General features: G+C 45.2%; 1 protein-coding gene and 4 non-coding genes across 5 annotated transcripts in view; 4 read left to right on the top strand and 1 right to left on the bottom strand.

Annotated features, from left to right (window-relative positions):
* LOC112116757 (E3 ubiquitin-protein ligase TRIM7) overlaps positions 1 to 6,017 on the top strand; it is a 16,699-nt gene extending 10,682 nt beyond the window's left edge. The window contains exons 5-6 of the mRNA XM_024214451.2: positions 844 to 879; positions 4,682 to 6,017. Of these exons, the coding sequence (XP_024070219.2) occupies positions 844 to 879; positions 4,682 to 5,196 (551 nt within the window). The 3' untranslated portion in view covers positions 5,197 to 6,017. The remainder of the gene's footprint in view (positions 1 to 843; positions 880 to 4,681) is intronic.
* Positions 6,018 to 9,462: 3,445 nt separating this feature from the next.
* Positions 9,463 to 9,535, top strand: TRNAT-UGU. The gene has a single exon. It is a non-coding gene; the product is annotated as a tRNA-Thr (tRNA).
* An 809-nt stretch (positions 9,536 to 10,344) lies between these two features.
* On the top strand, positions 10,345 to 10,416 carry TRNAP-UGG. Its single transcript has one exon. It is a non-coding gene; the product is annotated as a tRNA-Pro (tRNA).
* Positions 10,417 to 12,090: 1,674 nt separating this feature from the next.
* On the top strand, positions 12,091 to 12,163 carry TRNAV-AAC. Its single transcript has one exon. It is a non-coding gene; the product is annotated as a tRNA-Val (tRNA).
* A 626-nt stretch (positions 12,164 to 12,789) lies between these two features.
* Positions 12,790 to 12,871, bottom strand: TRNAL-AAG. Its single transcript has one exon. It is a non-coding gene; the product is annotated as a tRNA-Leu (tRNA).
* Between the last annotated feature and the right edge of the window lie 1,462 nt (positions 12,872 to 14,333).

Here is a 14,333-nt window from a genome sequence, read left to right as displayed (position 1 = left end):
GGGGGCGGGGGTGGGAAAGGGGCGGGGCCAGGGCCCGTGGAGTGTCCTCTTTTTTTATTTTTTAAATATGGTAACCCTAGTGACTACAGACAGACCCATGGGACAGAATTTGAGAGAGACATTAAACATTAAGGCCAGTCAAGAAGCGACTGGCAATGATAATGTTTACAATGATTTTTCACTATTATTGACACCCCAAAACAGTCTGTTAGCTAAGGGTGACTCCGCTGAGTATTCAGGCTCTTCTCAAGTCGAAAGCAATGAGGTGGATTTCCCAAGGTTGCCAACGCTTCTCATTTTTATCACCAGTCTGCTGACACTGGGATTGTGCTCAAAGCCCCCGCTTCCCAGAGTCAGGCTATGTCACGAGAATCTCCGCTGTCATGTTTTTAAAAAGGAAGTTTCTACACCATGTGGTTGCACAGAAAAGCTTGAGAACATGGCCCAAGAGTGTAGCCTAAAGTCTCAGAAACCAGACAGCACAGAAAAATAATAAGAAAAGTATTAATATTTTAAGCCAATCTCATGATTGTTTTTGTGGGGGGGAGGGTGACTCATGATTTTTGAGAGCTAGGGATTGGCCATCCTGGGCGGCGTGTATAAGAGGCCAGGGGAATCTAAGCCTCCCCAAAAAGGCCAGCCATGCAGGGTGGAAATGCCGTGGATGTGGTGCAGGTCACCCCTCCGGAGGCACGCCAGCCAGACACTACCTTTGAAGCACCGGAAGTGAAGCTCCATAGAAGTGGGGGGTGGGGCCTGGGCTCCACTCTGCCCCCACTCCGCCTCTTCCCCTGAAGTTCTGCCCCTCGGCATCGGCACTAACTGACTTTCTTCTTCTTTCAGAGACTCTGCAGGATGAACTGGGAAAAGGTGAAAAAGGTAAAAGGAACGTAGTCTTTACATTGTGGTTGTAAGTTACACGGGATTTTGGCACAGGTGCCAACTTTCTTCACTTTGGGGTCCCAACCCACAGTTTGAGAATCGTCAGTTTAGAGGTACGAACCTTTCAGAGTTACTAACAAACTCCATTCCTGAGGTGTTCGTAACTCTGAGGTTCTACTGTATCTGTGCTGGTAACAGCCCTTGTGTAGATGTAATTATGCCAGCAAAAATACCTTGCTGGTACAGCTTATTCCGTTCAGGGAACTGGTTTAAGCTATACCAGCAAAAGAACTCAGCTGCATCTCCACTATGATTAGCTATGCTGCTATACCTTACTGATAGCAAACGCTTTTAAGTGTAAACAAGACCAAATTGGGCCTTTACTCCATGAGAAATCAAGAGAGCACACTGTGAAGAAGGGACTGATCCAAAGCAAATTGCTGTCCAATTTTCTTTTCAACAGGATTTAGATCAGACCCTAAGTTATAATTCACGGCAATGTTGTCAACTCTCACAATCTTATCACATGTCTCATGATAGCTGATGTTTTATTTAAAGCCCCAGTACCAGGAATCATGTGATTCGAGAGAATCTCAGCTTTCATTTTTTTAAAAAAAGAATAAGTTCCCAGCCCTGTTGTCTGTGGAAAGACTGGAAAAATGTGACCTGAGGGCATCCCAAAGGCTCAGAAACCAGCTAACAAATAACCCCTCATTTCTCATTGGTTTTTTAAAACCTTGGGATGTTTAAGCCAATCTCAAGATTTCTGTAGGGATGGGGGTCAGACTTGTGATTTTTGAACATTTGGGGTTCACAAACTTGCCAGGGGTAAAATCCACGCATGTGCAGAGAACATACGAATGGCCACACTGGGTCAGACCAAAGGTCCATTTAGCCCAGTATCCTGTCTTCCGACAATGGTCAATGCCTGGTGCTTTGGAGGGAATGAAAAGAACGGGTAATCATCAAGTGATCCATCCTCTGTGGCCCATTCCCAGCTTCTGGCAAACAGAGGCTAGGGACACCATCCCTGCCCATCCTGGCTAAGAGCCATTGATGGACTTATCTTCCATGAACTTATATAGTTCTTTTTTTAACCCTGTTATAGTCTTGGCCTTCACAACATCCTCTGGCAAAGAGTTCCACAGGTTGACTGTGCATTGTGTGACAAAATACTTCCTTTTGTTTGTTTTAAACCTGCTGCCTATTAATTTCATTTGGTGACTCCTAGTTCCTGTGTTATGAGAAGGAGTAAATAACAGCACATGGCCCACCCACCACCTTAGTCCTACTCAAGGCCTATTTTGGAGGCCGAAGCTTGAGATAAATGATCCCTAAGCCTTGCAGTGATCTCTGCAAAGGTGTGAATTTCATCCAGTGACAATAGGAGAGGCAGAATCAAGACTGCAATCATTTTTTAAAAGTGCATAAAATCAATATTACCCTTTAAATGAATCCAGGTGATTTCATGGCTCAGATATTTTGGGGCTACACCCTCTGCCTAATACAGACCCCCTCTGTTAACAAACAGGCCTTTCACCCTCATTCTGTTCTAGTCCACATCACTTTCACGGCTGCCACGCCACCAGCTTTCACACCCATCTCTGTGGTGCTGCCACAAAGTCTTGACCTTTTGCAGGCGCAGCTGAGGGCCTGAGCAAAGCCCCAGAGGTCCTAGGCTGAGGTTTTCAAGCCTGGGTGCCTAAAGTGGGGCTCCTCAACTCATAACTGGGCAGCTAGATCTCTAAGGGCCTTGTTTTCAGAAGCGCTGAGCAGCCACAAATCCAACTGAAGCCAATGGGAGCGGCCGGATCTGGGAAGCCAGAGCTGAACGCTCTTAAATTTGAAGCAGTTTGGGGGAGGCAAAACAGAAGCCACATTGGCTGGGCCAATGGGCATAAAACCATGAGGCAAAATCCAGCCTCTGTTTAAGTCAATGGCAGTTTTGTAACTGACTTCAGTGGGGCCAAGGTTTCATTCATGAGGACAAAGATGAAGTCTATTTAAATTCATTGGGAAATTTCAGGCCCTTTTTTGTGGTACTGAAAAGCTGGGATTTTCAGTGAAGCGTGAGGGAATTTAGGCCTTGGAAGCCAAATCCCTAATGCTCCTAAAACCCCAGATTCTGTTTGCCAAAAACTGGGAATGGGTGACAGGGGATGGATCATTTGATGATTGCCTGTTCTGTTCATTCCCTCTGGGGCACCTGGCATTAGCCACTGTCAGAAGACAGGATACTGGGCTAGATGGACCTTTGGTCTGACTCAGTACGGCCGTTCTTATGTTCTTATGCTAACACAACTTGACAATTCATGGGAGGAAGCTGTATTGCTTGAGAACATGCCATTTTCACCTCACAACTTTGCTGGCTATAGTCACAATTTCAGGTGACAGGGTGCGTCTGCACAGCAACTAGACACTCACGGCTGGCCCGTGCCAGACGACTCAGGCTCGCAGGGCTCAGGCTGCGGGGATGTTTCACTGCTGTGTAGACATCTGTGCTTGCGCTGGAGCCAGGGGTCTAGAACCCTATGAAGTGGGAGGATTCCAGAATTCGTGCTCCAGCCCAAGGCCAGAAATCTACTCAGCAATGAAACAGCCCAAGCCCCACGAGGCCAAGTCAGTTGGCATGGGCCAGCCACAGGTTTTGTGCTGTGTGGACATACCCTTAATCTATCTGATTGTTTTAAGCCTGACTTTGTGAATAAAGCATCATTTTATCTACCCTCTTCCTTAAGACCCATCTGAATCCAATCTGAGGTTGAGATATGTTTAGGCCAAGATTTTCAACACCGACTGGTAGGTATTCTAAGGATACTCAGTTTTTAAGAGGTTCTGGTTTTTAGAAGATGGGGTGTCAGGCACCTTAGGCGTCTCATGTTGAGCACCTAAATATGTAAGTGGTCTCATTTTTAGAAGTGCGGAGCCACCACAAATCCAGCTGAAGCCAGTGGGAGCTGCAAATTCAGATCTGAATCATCTCAACTAGGAACCAGTTTGGACTGGAGGCTCCAGGAACTGGAGGCACCCCAAATTTGAAAAACTTGACCTAAGTATCAGTTGCTTTTTATTACAGCAGAACCCTTGTTTTACAAACTAATTAGGGAGTGAGGCATTCATAACATCGAAAAGTTCATAAAAACGCACCTCTCAAAAGATGCAACAGGGGGCACTTCATTGCTTTCTTCTAGTCCTTCAAACCACAGCAAAGTGATTTCCAGAGCACTGAAGGCATCAGAACATACAAGGACAAGCTCTTCATTGACATCACCATCATAATGGGATTTCCCACTTCTACCCTCACTGGGAAAAATGGTCATTCATAAAATCAAGTGTAGTTGCCGAGTTGCTGGGGTGTGCTCGACCCCCGTTCTGCCCCAGGCCCTGCCCCACTCCACCCCTTCCTCCAAGCCTTTCCCCCTCCTCTTTCCACCCCTGCCCCACCTCTTTCTGCCCCCAGTCCTCCCCCTCTCTCCCAGCGCTTCCTGCATGCCACAGAACAGCAGATCCATGGCAGGCGGGAGGCACTGGGAGGACAGGAGAGGAGCTGATGGGAGGGGCTGCCGGCAGCCAGGAGGTGCTGGGGAGAGGGGGAGGCACTGACCCATGGGGCTGCCAGTGGGTGCAGAGCACCCACTGGTTTTTTTCTGTGGGTGCTCCAGGGCTGGAGCACCCATGGAGTCGGCACCTATGAAATCAAGCTTCCAGTGCAGATATAAAATTGCTAATCATTTACATGGGGTTTGCATCATTTCTCCTTCTGCTAGTAATTCTACATTGTTGTTATTATTATCCACAGAGGACCTGACTCTGGATCCGGATACAGCCAACCAGCTGCTCATCCTATCCACAGATCTCAAGAGTGTGAGGATGGGATGCCGAAAACAGGAGCTGCCTGACAACCCCAAGCGATTCGACACTAACTCCCGGGTGCTGGCTTTGGAAGGATTCAAGTCGGGAAGGCATTACTGGGAGGTGGAAGTGGGGGCCTCAGATGGCTGGGCTTTTGGGGTGGCCAAGGAGTCGGTGAGGAGGAAAGGTCTGACTCAGTTTTCCCCCGAGGAGGGGATCTGGGCAGTGCAGCAAAACGGAGGGCGCTACTGGGCTGTCACCTCCCCTCAACGCACCCCGCTTTGCACTGGTGAGAGGCTCAGTAAGGTCCGAGTTTACCTGGACTATGAAGGGGAAGAAGTGTCATTCTACAACGCTGAGAACATGCAGCACATGTTTACCTTTAATGTTGCCTTCAATGAGAGGGTGTTCCCCCTCTTTTCCGTCTGCTCCACAATCACCTACATTAAACTGTGTCCCTGAAACTTGCAAAACAATTCACTGAAGACTTACCCAGGTGCCCCTCACAGAAAAAGCAGCCAGAAACCATGAAGATGAGCATGGCATTAATGCAATAGCTAGGTAGTTAGCTAGCTAGCCTAGGCAGTTGCTTGTGTTTTCACGATCAGGTGATCTAGCCCTGACCAGAACAGGTCCAGACAACATGGCAGTTGATCTACATTTGCAATCCGTGAGGTTGGGCCGAAAGCGCCTTAAAATCAATAAACAGACTCCAGTTGATTTAAGTGGGCTTTGTATCAGGCCCCAGGGCGGGTGCAATGAGGGGAGATTTTCAGAAAACTGCCAGTGTAGACAAAGATTAGCAGGGCAAAAGCAATATGACCGGGTCTAAGGACTTGTAAATTACCACATTTAAGCCAAACCAATTTAAATAAGGACTGCTCTGGTTTATATGCATCAATACTGGGGGTTTTGCTCTGGTCTAACAAGATCAATCATAAATCCATATAGTTAAACTGTTGCAACTTTTCTAATACAAGCCAGGTCTAACGCTGCTGGAAACAGCTGAGCCTTGTCTAAACTGCAGCTTCCATCACTGGAGCTGCACCAGTCCAGCAATTGCTTAACAGTTTCCCTATAGTAGCAGAGGCCTTAGTGGGAGCCTCTGATTGTTGTCTTTATTTGAAGGCTAGATGCTAGTCCTATTTGTGTGACCCATGCACCTCTTCTGTATCTCTTGATGTGTAAGTTGTTTGAAAGTCAATGGCAAATAATTCTTTCCATGATGGGGCTTGGAAGCTCACTGATTATCAAAAGGCCTTGTAGTAGAAATAAAATCTGAAGGCGCTCTATGAACGTTTATTTTGCTTTCATTTGATATTATTCAGAATTGGCCTCATATATTTTCCATACGATCAAGTCAAGCCCAGACCCAAGGATTATACACCATTTAAAACTGGGCTTAAATGGGATGAAAGTGATATTTCGGTCTTGTGCTGGCTTTCTTCCGTGGGGGGAATATCTCTCATAATTTATTTTTATTAGAAGCCCCCAGACTTAAGTATTTATACAGGAAAACTTCAGCACGGTGAGAAGTTCTGTCTGGAAAACACCTTGTTATGTTGTAACTTTATAGAGACTAACAACCTGAATCTGAAAACCTGGGTAATGAGTTTCATGCAAATAGACTTTCCTCAGTATTTCAGGCTCCAAGACAGGTTGAAAATAGCCCTAGGAGCATAAGGGAGGATGGTGCAGTTATAAGAACACTAGCATGAAATGAAAGAGACATGGCAGCCCTTATCTGCTCTGCTACAAACTCCTCTTGTGAACTTGGACCACTCAATCTCTCTGTGTTACTGTTCTCAATCTGTAAAGAGGCAATAATACTGAACTCCTCACCGTAGTGCTCTGAGGATAAATACATTGACGATTGAGAGGTATTTGGATACTATGTTAATGGGGACCATATATGACAGATAGGGGAATATTATCTTTCATAGTATTTCTGTGGTTGTCACACTGGTGCTAGCTAGAGCCAAGGAGAGCAGAGATGAATGAAAATTAGGGATGTGGGGAATGGTATTAATTTCAATTTTTGGTCCCTCAGAAAAGTGTTATTCAGGTTTATCTTGAGTGATCAGCATGCTATAAAATCCTAAATGAATCCGACAGAGTATATTGCTTCTCATTATTGCACAATGTAGAAATGTGAGTGCATGCCATGAAGGATGCCACTGAGTAAACCATGCGTATGTAGCAAACATCTAGGCGGAGGCCGTATTGTGTATGGATTAGAAAAGGGGACTTGGAAACAGGATCCTGGATTCCATTCATGGCTATCACAATGACATAATCTCTCACCAATTAATGCATCTAATGCATTTAATACATTCCTTAATAAAAGTTTGCTTAGTGCTTTGGAAAAAAAAGTAAAGTGTCAAGCAATGAATATGATGACATATGATCTGCTGTAGTTGATGTATGCAAATAAAGTCCAGCAAACACACAACACTGCAAACTATTAATTTCCACTTCTGGGGAGATATATTTAACTTAACCAACCTCCAGGGTGCAAAACACACTCAGTGCAGCAGCTTGTAGCATTTCCACTGATTTTTTCCAAGGAAAGACCCAGCTGGTGGGCCGACTGCAGCTGGCGTAAGTCCCTTTTCTTGTTTCTTTTTTAAAGCTGGCTGAAGAGCGTGGAGGAAGATCCAACAAATGCTTTTTATGTGTATTTAGGTGCAAAGATCACTCTCCGTATATTTCCATCAACTCCTGGTGAATAAGGATATGTTTCGTTGGGTTCGGAACATTGATCGCAATCTGAGCAAAGCACAGGTCAAAAGATCATCATCATTCTGTACTAGAGAGATGAAGAACTTAACTAAAAACCAAAATAAGAACAAGGCCCAATAATCTTAGACAAGCTCTATGACTACAGAGAGACGTATGGGACAGAATTGGACAAAGTCATTCAAAACAAAGGCCAATTGAGAAGAGACTGGCAATGATAATGTTTACAATGATTTTTCACTCATTACTGACATCCAGAAAGTCTATTAGCGAAGCGTGAATCCAATGAGCATTCAAGCTCTTCTCAAGTGGAAAGCAATGAGTTGGAGTTCCCAAGGTTGCCAATGCTTGTGATCTTATCACCAGTCTGCTGATACTGGCATAGGCGCCGACTCTGTGGGTGCTCCAGCCCCGGAGCACCCATGGGGAAAAATTAGGGGTGCTGTGCACCCACCGGCAGCCAAGCTCCCCTCTCCTCCCCCCCACCGCCACCGCCGCCTCCTCCGCCTACCTCTCAGCGCTTCCTGCCCTGCTGCTGCCAAACAGCTGTTTGGCTGCTCCAGGAGAGGGGAGGAGGAGCGGGAACGTGGTGCGCTCAGGGGAGGAGGCAGGTAAGAGGCGGGGCCGGGCCTGGGATTTGGGAAAGTAGTCGGAATAGGGGCAGGGAGGGGACGGAGTTGGGGCGGGGACTTTGGGGAACGGGTTGGAATGGGGGTGGGGCAGAGGTGGGAGGGGGTGGGGCAGGGGCCAGGCCTCATGGAAGGGGTAGAGTCTGGGCAGGGCTGGGGGCAGAGGCAGGTTGAGCACCCACGGCGAGAGCAGAAGTCGGCGCCTATGGATACTGGATGTTGTGCCAAAGCCCCATCTACCTACCCAGAGTCACGCTATTTCAGGAGAAAGATGGCATTCGCTACAACTTCATGAAAAAATGAGACCCTGGCTGCCTGGTACTAACTGCCATTTTCAACAAATGCAAACAGTTCCTCTGTACTCCCAGCTCCTGGAAGAAGTCTATGATGGTGCTCGTCTACAAGAAAGGGGAGCGAGACGAAATAACTGCATGGATTTTGTGGACTTGATTCTTCTTCTTTGCATCAAGTAAAGGCTCTCAGTGAGGTACAGTGCACCCAGCACACATGGGTCCTGATCCTGGGTTTTTTTAAACCTACTGTAATGTAAATTCTATATAATAATACTCAACTTCTGGTTCTTCTGATGTGGTAGAACTCAGACAGAGTTCTTAGAGTATATTACAGTACTCAGAGTATATTGCTTCTCATTATTGCACAATGTAGAAATGTAAGTGCATTCCATGTTGGAGGCCATTGATTACACCATGCATATGCAGCAAACATCTAGGCAAAGGCAGTATTGTATATGGGTTAGAAAAGGGGAGTGGGAAACAGGATCCTGGATTTTATTCCTGGCTATCACAATGCCATTATCCATCACCAATTTAATACATCTAATCCATTTAATACATTCTTTAATCAAAGTTTGGTTAGTGCTATGGAAAAAAAAAGAAAAGTGCCAAGCAATTAATGGGATGACATATGATCTGCTGCATTTGTTGTATGCAAATAAAGTGCAGTGAACACACAGCAACACTGCAAACTATTGATTTCCACTTCTGGCAAACTGTATTTAACTTAGACAACCTTCAGGGTGCAATACATATTCAGTACAGCAGGTGGTAGCGTTACCACACATGTTTTCCAGGGATAGGACCAGCTGGCCAGCAGTGTGCATGTGGCGAGTCCCTTTTCCTGTTTGTTTCTTAAAGCTGGCGGCAGCGCTTGGAGGACGATCCAAAGGAGACTTTTTATGCAAATCTAGCTGCAGTGATCACACTCTTTACATTGTTATCGACTCCTGGTGAATCAAGATACTTTTAATTGGGGTCAGAACATTGATCCAGATCCTGAACAAAGCACAGGTCAAAAGATCTTTACCATTCTGAGCAATCCAGAAGAAGGCTTTTCAGCTACAGGCTCCATAGCTCAGGGGTTAGAGCACTGGTCTTGTAAACCAGGGGTCGCGAGTTCAAATCTCGCTGGGGCCTGCTGTTGTCTTTTTTTTCTCCCTTCATTTCATTTTTAAAAATTATTTATTTATTTCAACAAAAGCTTTTACCTCGCTTTCCAGGAGATCAGTCACATTCCTTGACTTTTTTCAAATGTCAACCGGTGTCTTGATGAACCACCAGTTAACAAGCAAAGTGACTAGATAAACTTTGAAGCAATGCTATTCTTCAGGTCACTTTCACCAACAGAAGTTGGTCCAACAAGAGATGTTACCTCACCCATCTTGTCACTCTAATATCCTTGGGGCAACACTGCAAATGGTAAATTCTTAGAAAGGCTAGAGAGATATAATGTTGGATCATCTAAGCACCTGCAATCATGGATTTTAAAAAGTAGTACCTTATAATCCCTTTTCCTTTGGAAGAAGGTTTTTAACTGGAAGCAGTTGCTGCCTCAGTTTACATTACCAAAAAAAAAAAGGGAGGGGGGGGGGGAAATCAGTAGGATAAAAATCTGCTGCTCTCTACAGCTGTTACCAGAAATTTAGGAACCACTGGCAGATCAGATGGGTGATAAGTTTTTCACTTATGTTGTTGGAAAGAAAGAATGAATGACTGGAGCGGGGAAGGGATTAAAGGGAAAAAATGAATTAAAGTCAATTATCTCTCGTTGAAAGCTGAATCCCTGAGCAGAACTGGGCGCTGAAGTGTTGGCAGAGGGAGACGAAAGTGAGTTGGAGCAAGAGAATGGAAGAAAAGTGTGAATGATTCTAAAAAGCAAAACCCTCATACATTACGTTATCTAAGCACAGCTCTCAAGTACTTACTCAGCTGCAGTTTTTCTATGTGGCTCGTTGGTCTAGGGGTATGATTCTCGCTTTGGGTGCGAGAGGTCCCGGGTTCAAATCCCGGACGAGCCCTTGGTTTTATTTTTTTTTAAATAATTATTGGCACTCTAAAAAACATTCAACAGTTTGCCTCTGGACAGTACAAAATATGCCCTGACTTAATTCTACCGTGTAGGAGATCTTTTCTCGAGGTGAGCTGTACAAATGCACAGGGACAGGGCAGTGACGTCCTTAGCTTGTACTGTTGCAGTGGCTGCTTCGCTTTGGGGTTGGAAACTTGCCACATGGTCTGATGAGTTTTTGCTGAGCCAGGCAGCACAAGGAGGGATTAAACGGAATAGCAGGAAGAAAAATAAAACAAACAGGGGAGGAGTTAACCTGGGAGAACCAAGCTGATGGGGAAGTGGGGAAGAAGAGATCAAGGGGGGGTCAAGAAGCGATGTCAGGAGGCTGTAAATAAAACATTCCCTATAGGGTAACCCAGGGTGACATGTACGCCGCAGCGCAGGGCTCCCTGCAAGTCACCCAAGGCACTGATAGCTCCCCAAAGGGGGGGTTGAAAAGCTAGAAGTGGCATAATACCAGGGCATAGAATCAGGGGACTGAGGGGGGGCTGCCAGGATGGGAAACAACTGGGGTTTCCTGGGGGGAGCTCTGTAAGAAGGGAATTCGCGGGCGGTGGGAATTGTTTTCAGGGCTTCTGGCAAAGAGTGCGGCGGCGGCGGCCGGGGGGGTTAAAGAGGAGCACAGTCAGTAGCAGGGTTATTTTTGGGAAAGGGGTGCGGGGGTGTCTTAACGGGCTGCTTGGTACGGGAAGGAGGGAGGAATTTGGGTTGCTTGAATGGAGACCTGCAGAGCCTAATTAAGCTCATAGAGGTGCAGGCACACAGATCACACAACTGGCAGAGCGCAGCAAGTCTCCGGTCCCGGTCCCCACAGCTCGGGAAGCCCCCTGTCCCATTCCCGCGGCCGGAGCGCGGCAATCCCGCGGTCCCGCTCCCCCGGCCGGAGCTCGACGGCTAGTTAAAAACGTCCCACGGCCGGTGTAGCGTCCCGCGGGCCGTAGTTTGCCCACCCCTGTAGTAGAGGATAATAGTAATCCTAAAACTGTCATATTCATCAATACACATGAAAATACAAAAATCACACAAGCATGCCTACACAAAAATCGCACGTGGAGGTGTGCACACAGCTATCGGAGACATAGCCATCACAGTCATACATAAACACACAGGAAGGTATAAGCCACAGATTAAGAAACACAAACGAGCCCAGAGAGATTTTTCAAAAAGCTAAATCATAAATAGGCACATAAATCACATGAACTTACGCATGTATGCACACGTTTAAAATGAACACACATACACAAACAGAAGCATTGTCATACATAAGTATTCACAAAGCTTCATGTATGTATGTATGTGCACATTCACAAACAAACCACACAATCTTGCGCTCACATACACATTTACAAATATCACAAAAAGAACAGGAGTACTTGTGGCAGCTTAGAGACTAACAAATTTATTAGAGCATAAGCTGACAAATATCACAGCATTTAGTTAGGGGGCATTTGTGGACACGCAGTTTCACCATACACAAACACACATACAGTCACAACCATCTGCAAACACAAAACCACTGATTAAGAAAAACCAGTACACTTACATGAAGATATCAGCAAAGCAGCACTGCTGATTGATTAGAAATATCTAGACAACCCGAGAGCATACAAGTTCTATATGTGTTCCTGTAGTGTAGTGGTTATCACGTTCGCCTAACACGCGAAAGGTCCCCGGTTCGAAACCGGGCAGAAACAAGTATATAATGATTTTGATGTGGTGAACATTGTGTCATAGGGTAGTGTTTCCAAAGTAGGTTAAATAGAAACCCGTTTTGGAGAAGATTAAGGCTAAACGCTTGTCGCACATCCGCTGATTCTCGTCTCTCTAATATCCTGTGACTGACACACCAACTACATAAATCCTGGCAATTTGTATTTAGATATTTTGGGGGTTGGACAAGTAAAACTCAGTCATCCCTGGTGCATTTATCTTGCAGTGAATTGCTTTGCCTATAATGCCAAAGGGAGGGAGTATTTGCTGGTTTGAGATCCACATTCTCCTAATTTGCAAGCCCCTTTTGTCATGAAGAAGTGACAGACAGAGCAGCTTTGCAAGGATACCTACAGATCCCCCTGCTAATGTCCTGACTAGCTGTCATGCAGAGGGATATTCCACTTCGGTTATTTTTAGAGCTGTGAAAACCGTTTACAAACAGGACCTTCCTGAAAACTGACCCTCTCTTCAGTTAAGGTCAGTGTTCTATGGGAGTGGGCTATCAGGCAAGTGCAAAAGCATAGCTGCTAATTAGCACCGCGAAATTAAAAGTCTCCACTTAGCTATTTAAAAAATTGGATCCTGAGGGAAAGGTATAAAAGCTTTCTGGCAGCGGTGGGATTCGAACCCACGCCCCCGAAGAGACTGGAGCCTTAATCCAGCGCCTTAGACCGCTCGGCCACGCTACCTCGCTGAAAACTTGCTCTTCTGTATACGTCTTTCCTTGTTATAGTGCTCTCCGCACTGCTGAAAAAGTGTACATTATGTGTAATGTAAGTGTTAAAAGCAATCTGACAGCGCGCTGCATGCGTCTCATTTTTCATGCACAATTAAAAAAAGTATAGTTCTAATTACAACATCCATTTATTACTCTTCTTTTAACGTCAAACCTCTGCTGCCTATACCCCTGCTCTTGTGTAAGGTAGATTGGCACAAAAATTGGCACACAAAGAAAACCAAACTGAAGCAAATAAAAGATTTCCTTGCTAACCCATAGTTACATTCCTTCAGATGTGAGAGCTTACTATTGAACTAGAAGGGCAGTGATCTGTCTTTTGACATAATTATTACCTGACTGTTTTAAAAGAAGAAGAAGAGAGAGCGCAGATAAATAAAATAATAGTAATGTATTATTATTATTATTACTACTACTACTACTATTACTACAGATTTTCCTCCAGAACTGAGTGATATCCACTCTCATCCTGGGTCTCTCTCTTTCTCCCCTCCAGTAGAAATTATCTAAAATATCAATGGCAAACTAGTTTAATACCTGAATGATTTCGCTAAATGGTAACTACACGAAAAATTGGGAGAAATTCCTCTCCTTTTCACCATTATCTGCAGCCAATCCATTCACACTCTGTGTTTCACATGCCCCCTACGCTATCCACTATCCTCCACTCACCCACATTCTAAATAGCCTTTCCCCTCCCTACACACACTTTCTTCTCTACCCCCTCCACGTCTTCTATTATTGTTGTTATTACTTAGATCCCTCTTCTTATGCCACCCTCCATTCCTGGCCTTACAGCTAGGCATAAATGTAAGCACATGGGCTCAAGTAACTGTCTGTTGGCAAGTTACCCTGATAGTTATCATGTTATACTATCTTTAGCTGAGAGATTCTTTCTACCCTTCACTTTATTGGACTAGAGCCAGCTCCTTAGTGTGACTGACAGGTTTAATTTGACCTTTTTTTTTTTTTTTTTTTTTTTTAAGTGTCAGGCATCCTAGTATATTTTATTCTCGTTGGAAATCCTCTGATTGTTGATGTGATGGGGACACCAATGGCCAAGAGTTTGAGTAATGTCTGCTTAAGGCATGAATTGGGTCCCAGGTGCCCTGAAAGTTCCCAGCAGGGTGACTTAGGCCCCAGGTTCTAGGGGGCAGCCTCAGGGAACAAGAAGACCTCTTGGTTATTGAGTGTTCAAGTGGCATTTTGCTGGCTTCGCTCTGTGGAATCTGGAAGACTGAGACTTCTGTGTTTGTAACCCTTTAAATCCCCAAATCAATCAGAGGAAAAACTCTAAGGACAATTGAGGAGGTGATACATTCTGGGGAGCTTATGCCCTGAAGACTAAGAAATGAAGGTCTTGTAGTTTATCTATATGTATACTGCAAGTTTATCTATCTATCTATCTATCTATC

Source organism: Terrapene carolina, unplaced genomic scaffold (assembly GCF_002925995.2).
Source record: "Terrapene carolina triunguis isolate 2854851 unplaced genomic scaffold, T_m_triunguis-2.0 Scaffold419, whole genome shotgun sequence".
Taxonomy (NCBI): Eukaryota; Metazoa; Chordata; order Testudines; family Emydidae; genus Terrapene; species Terrapene triunguis.
The sequence above is the reverse complement of the archived record's forward strand: the minus strand, read 5'-3'. Positions and strand labels throughout refer to the sequence as shown.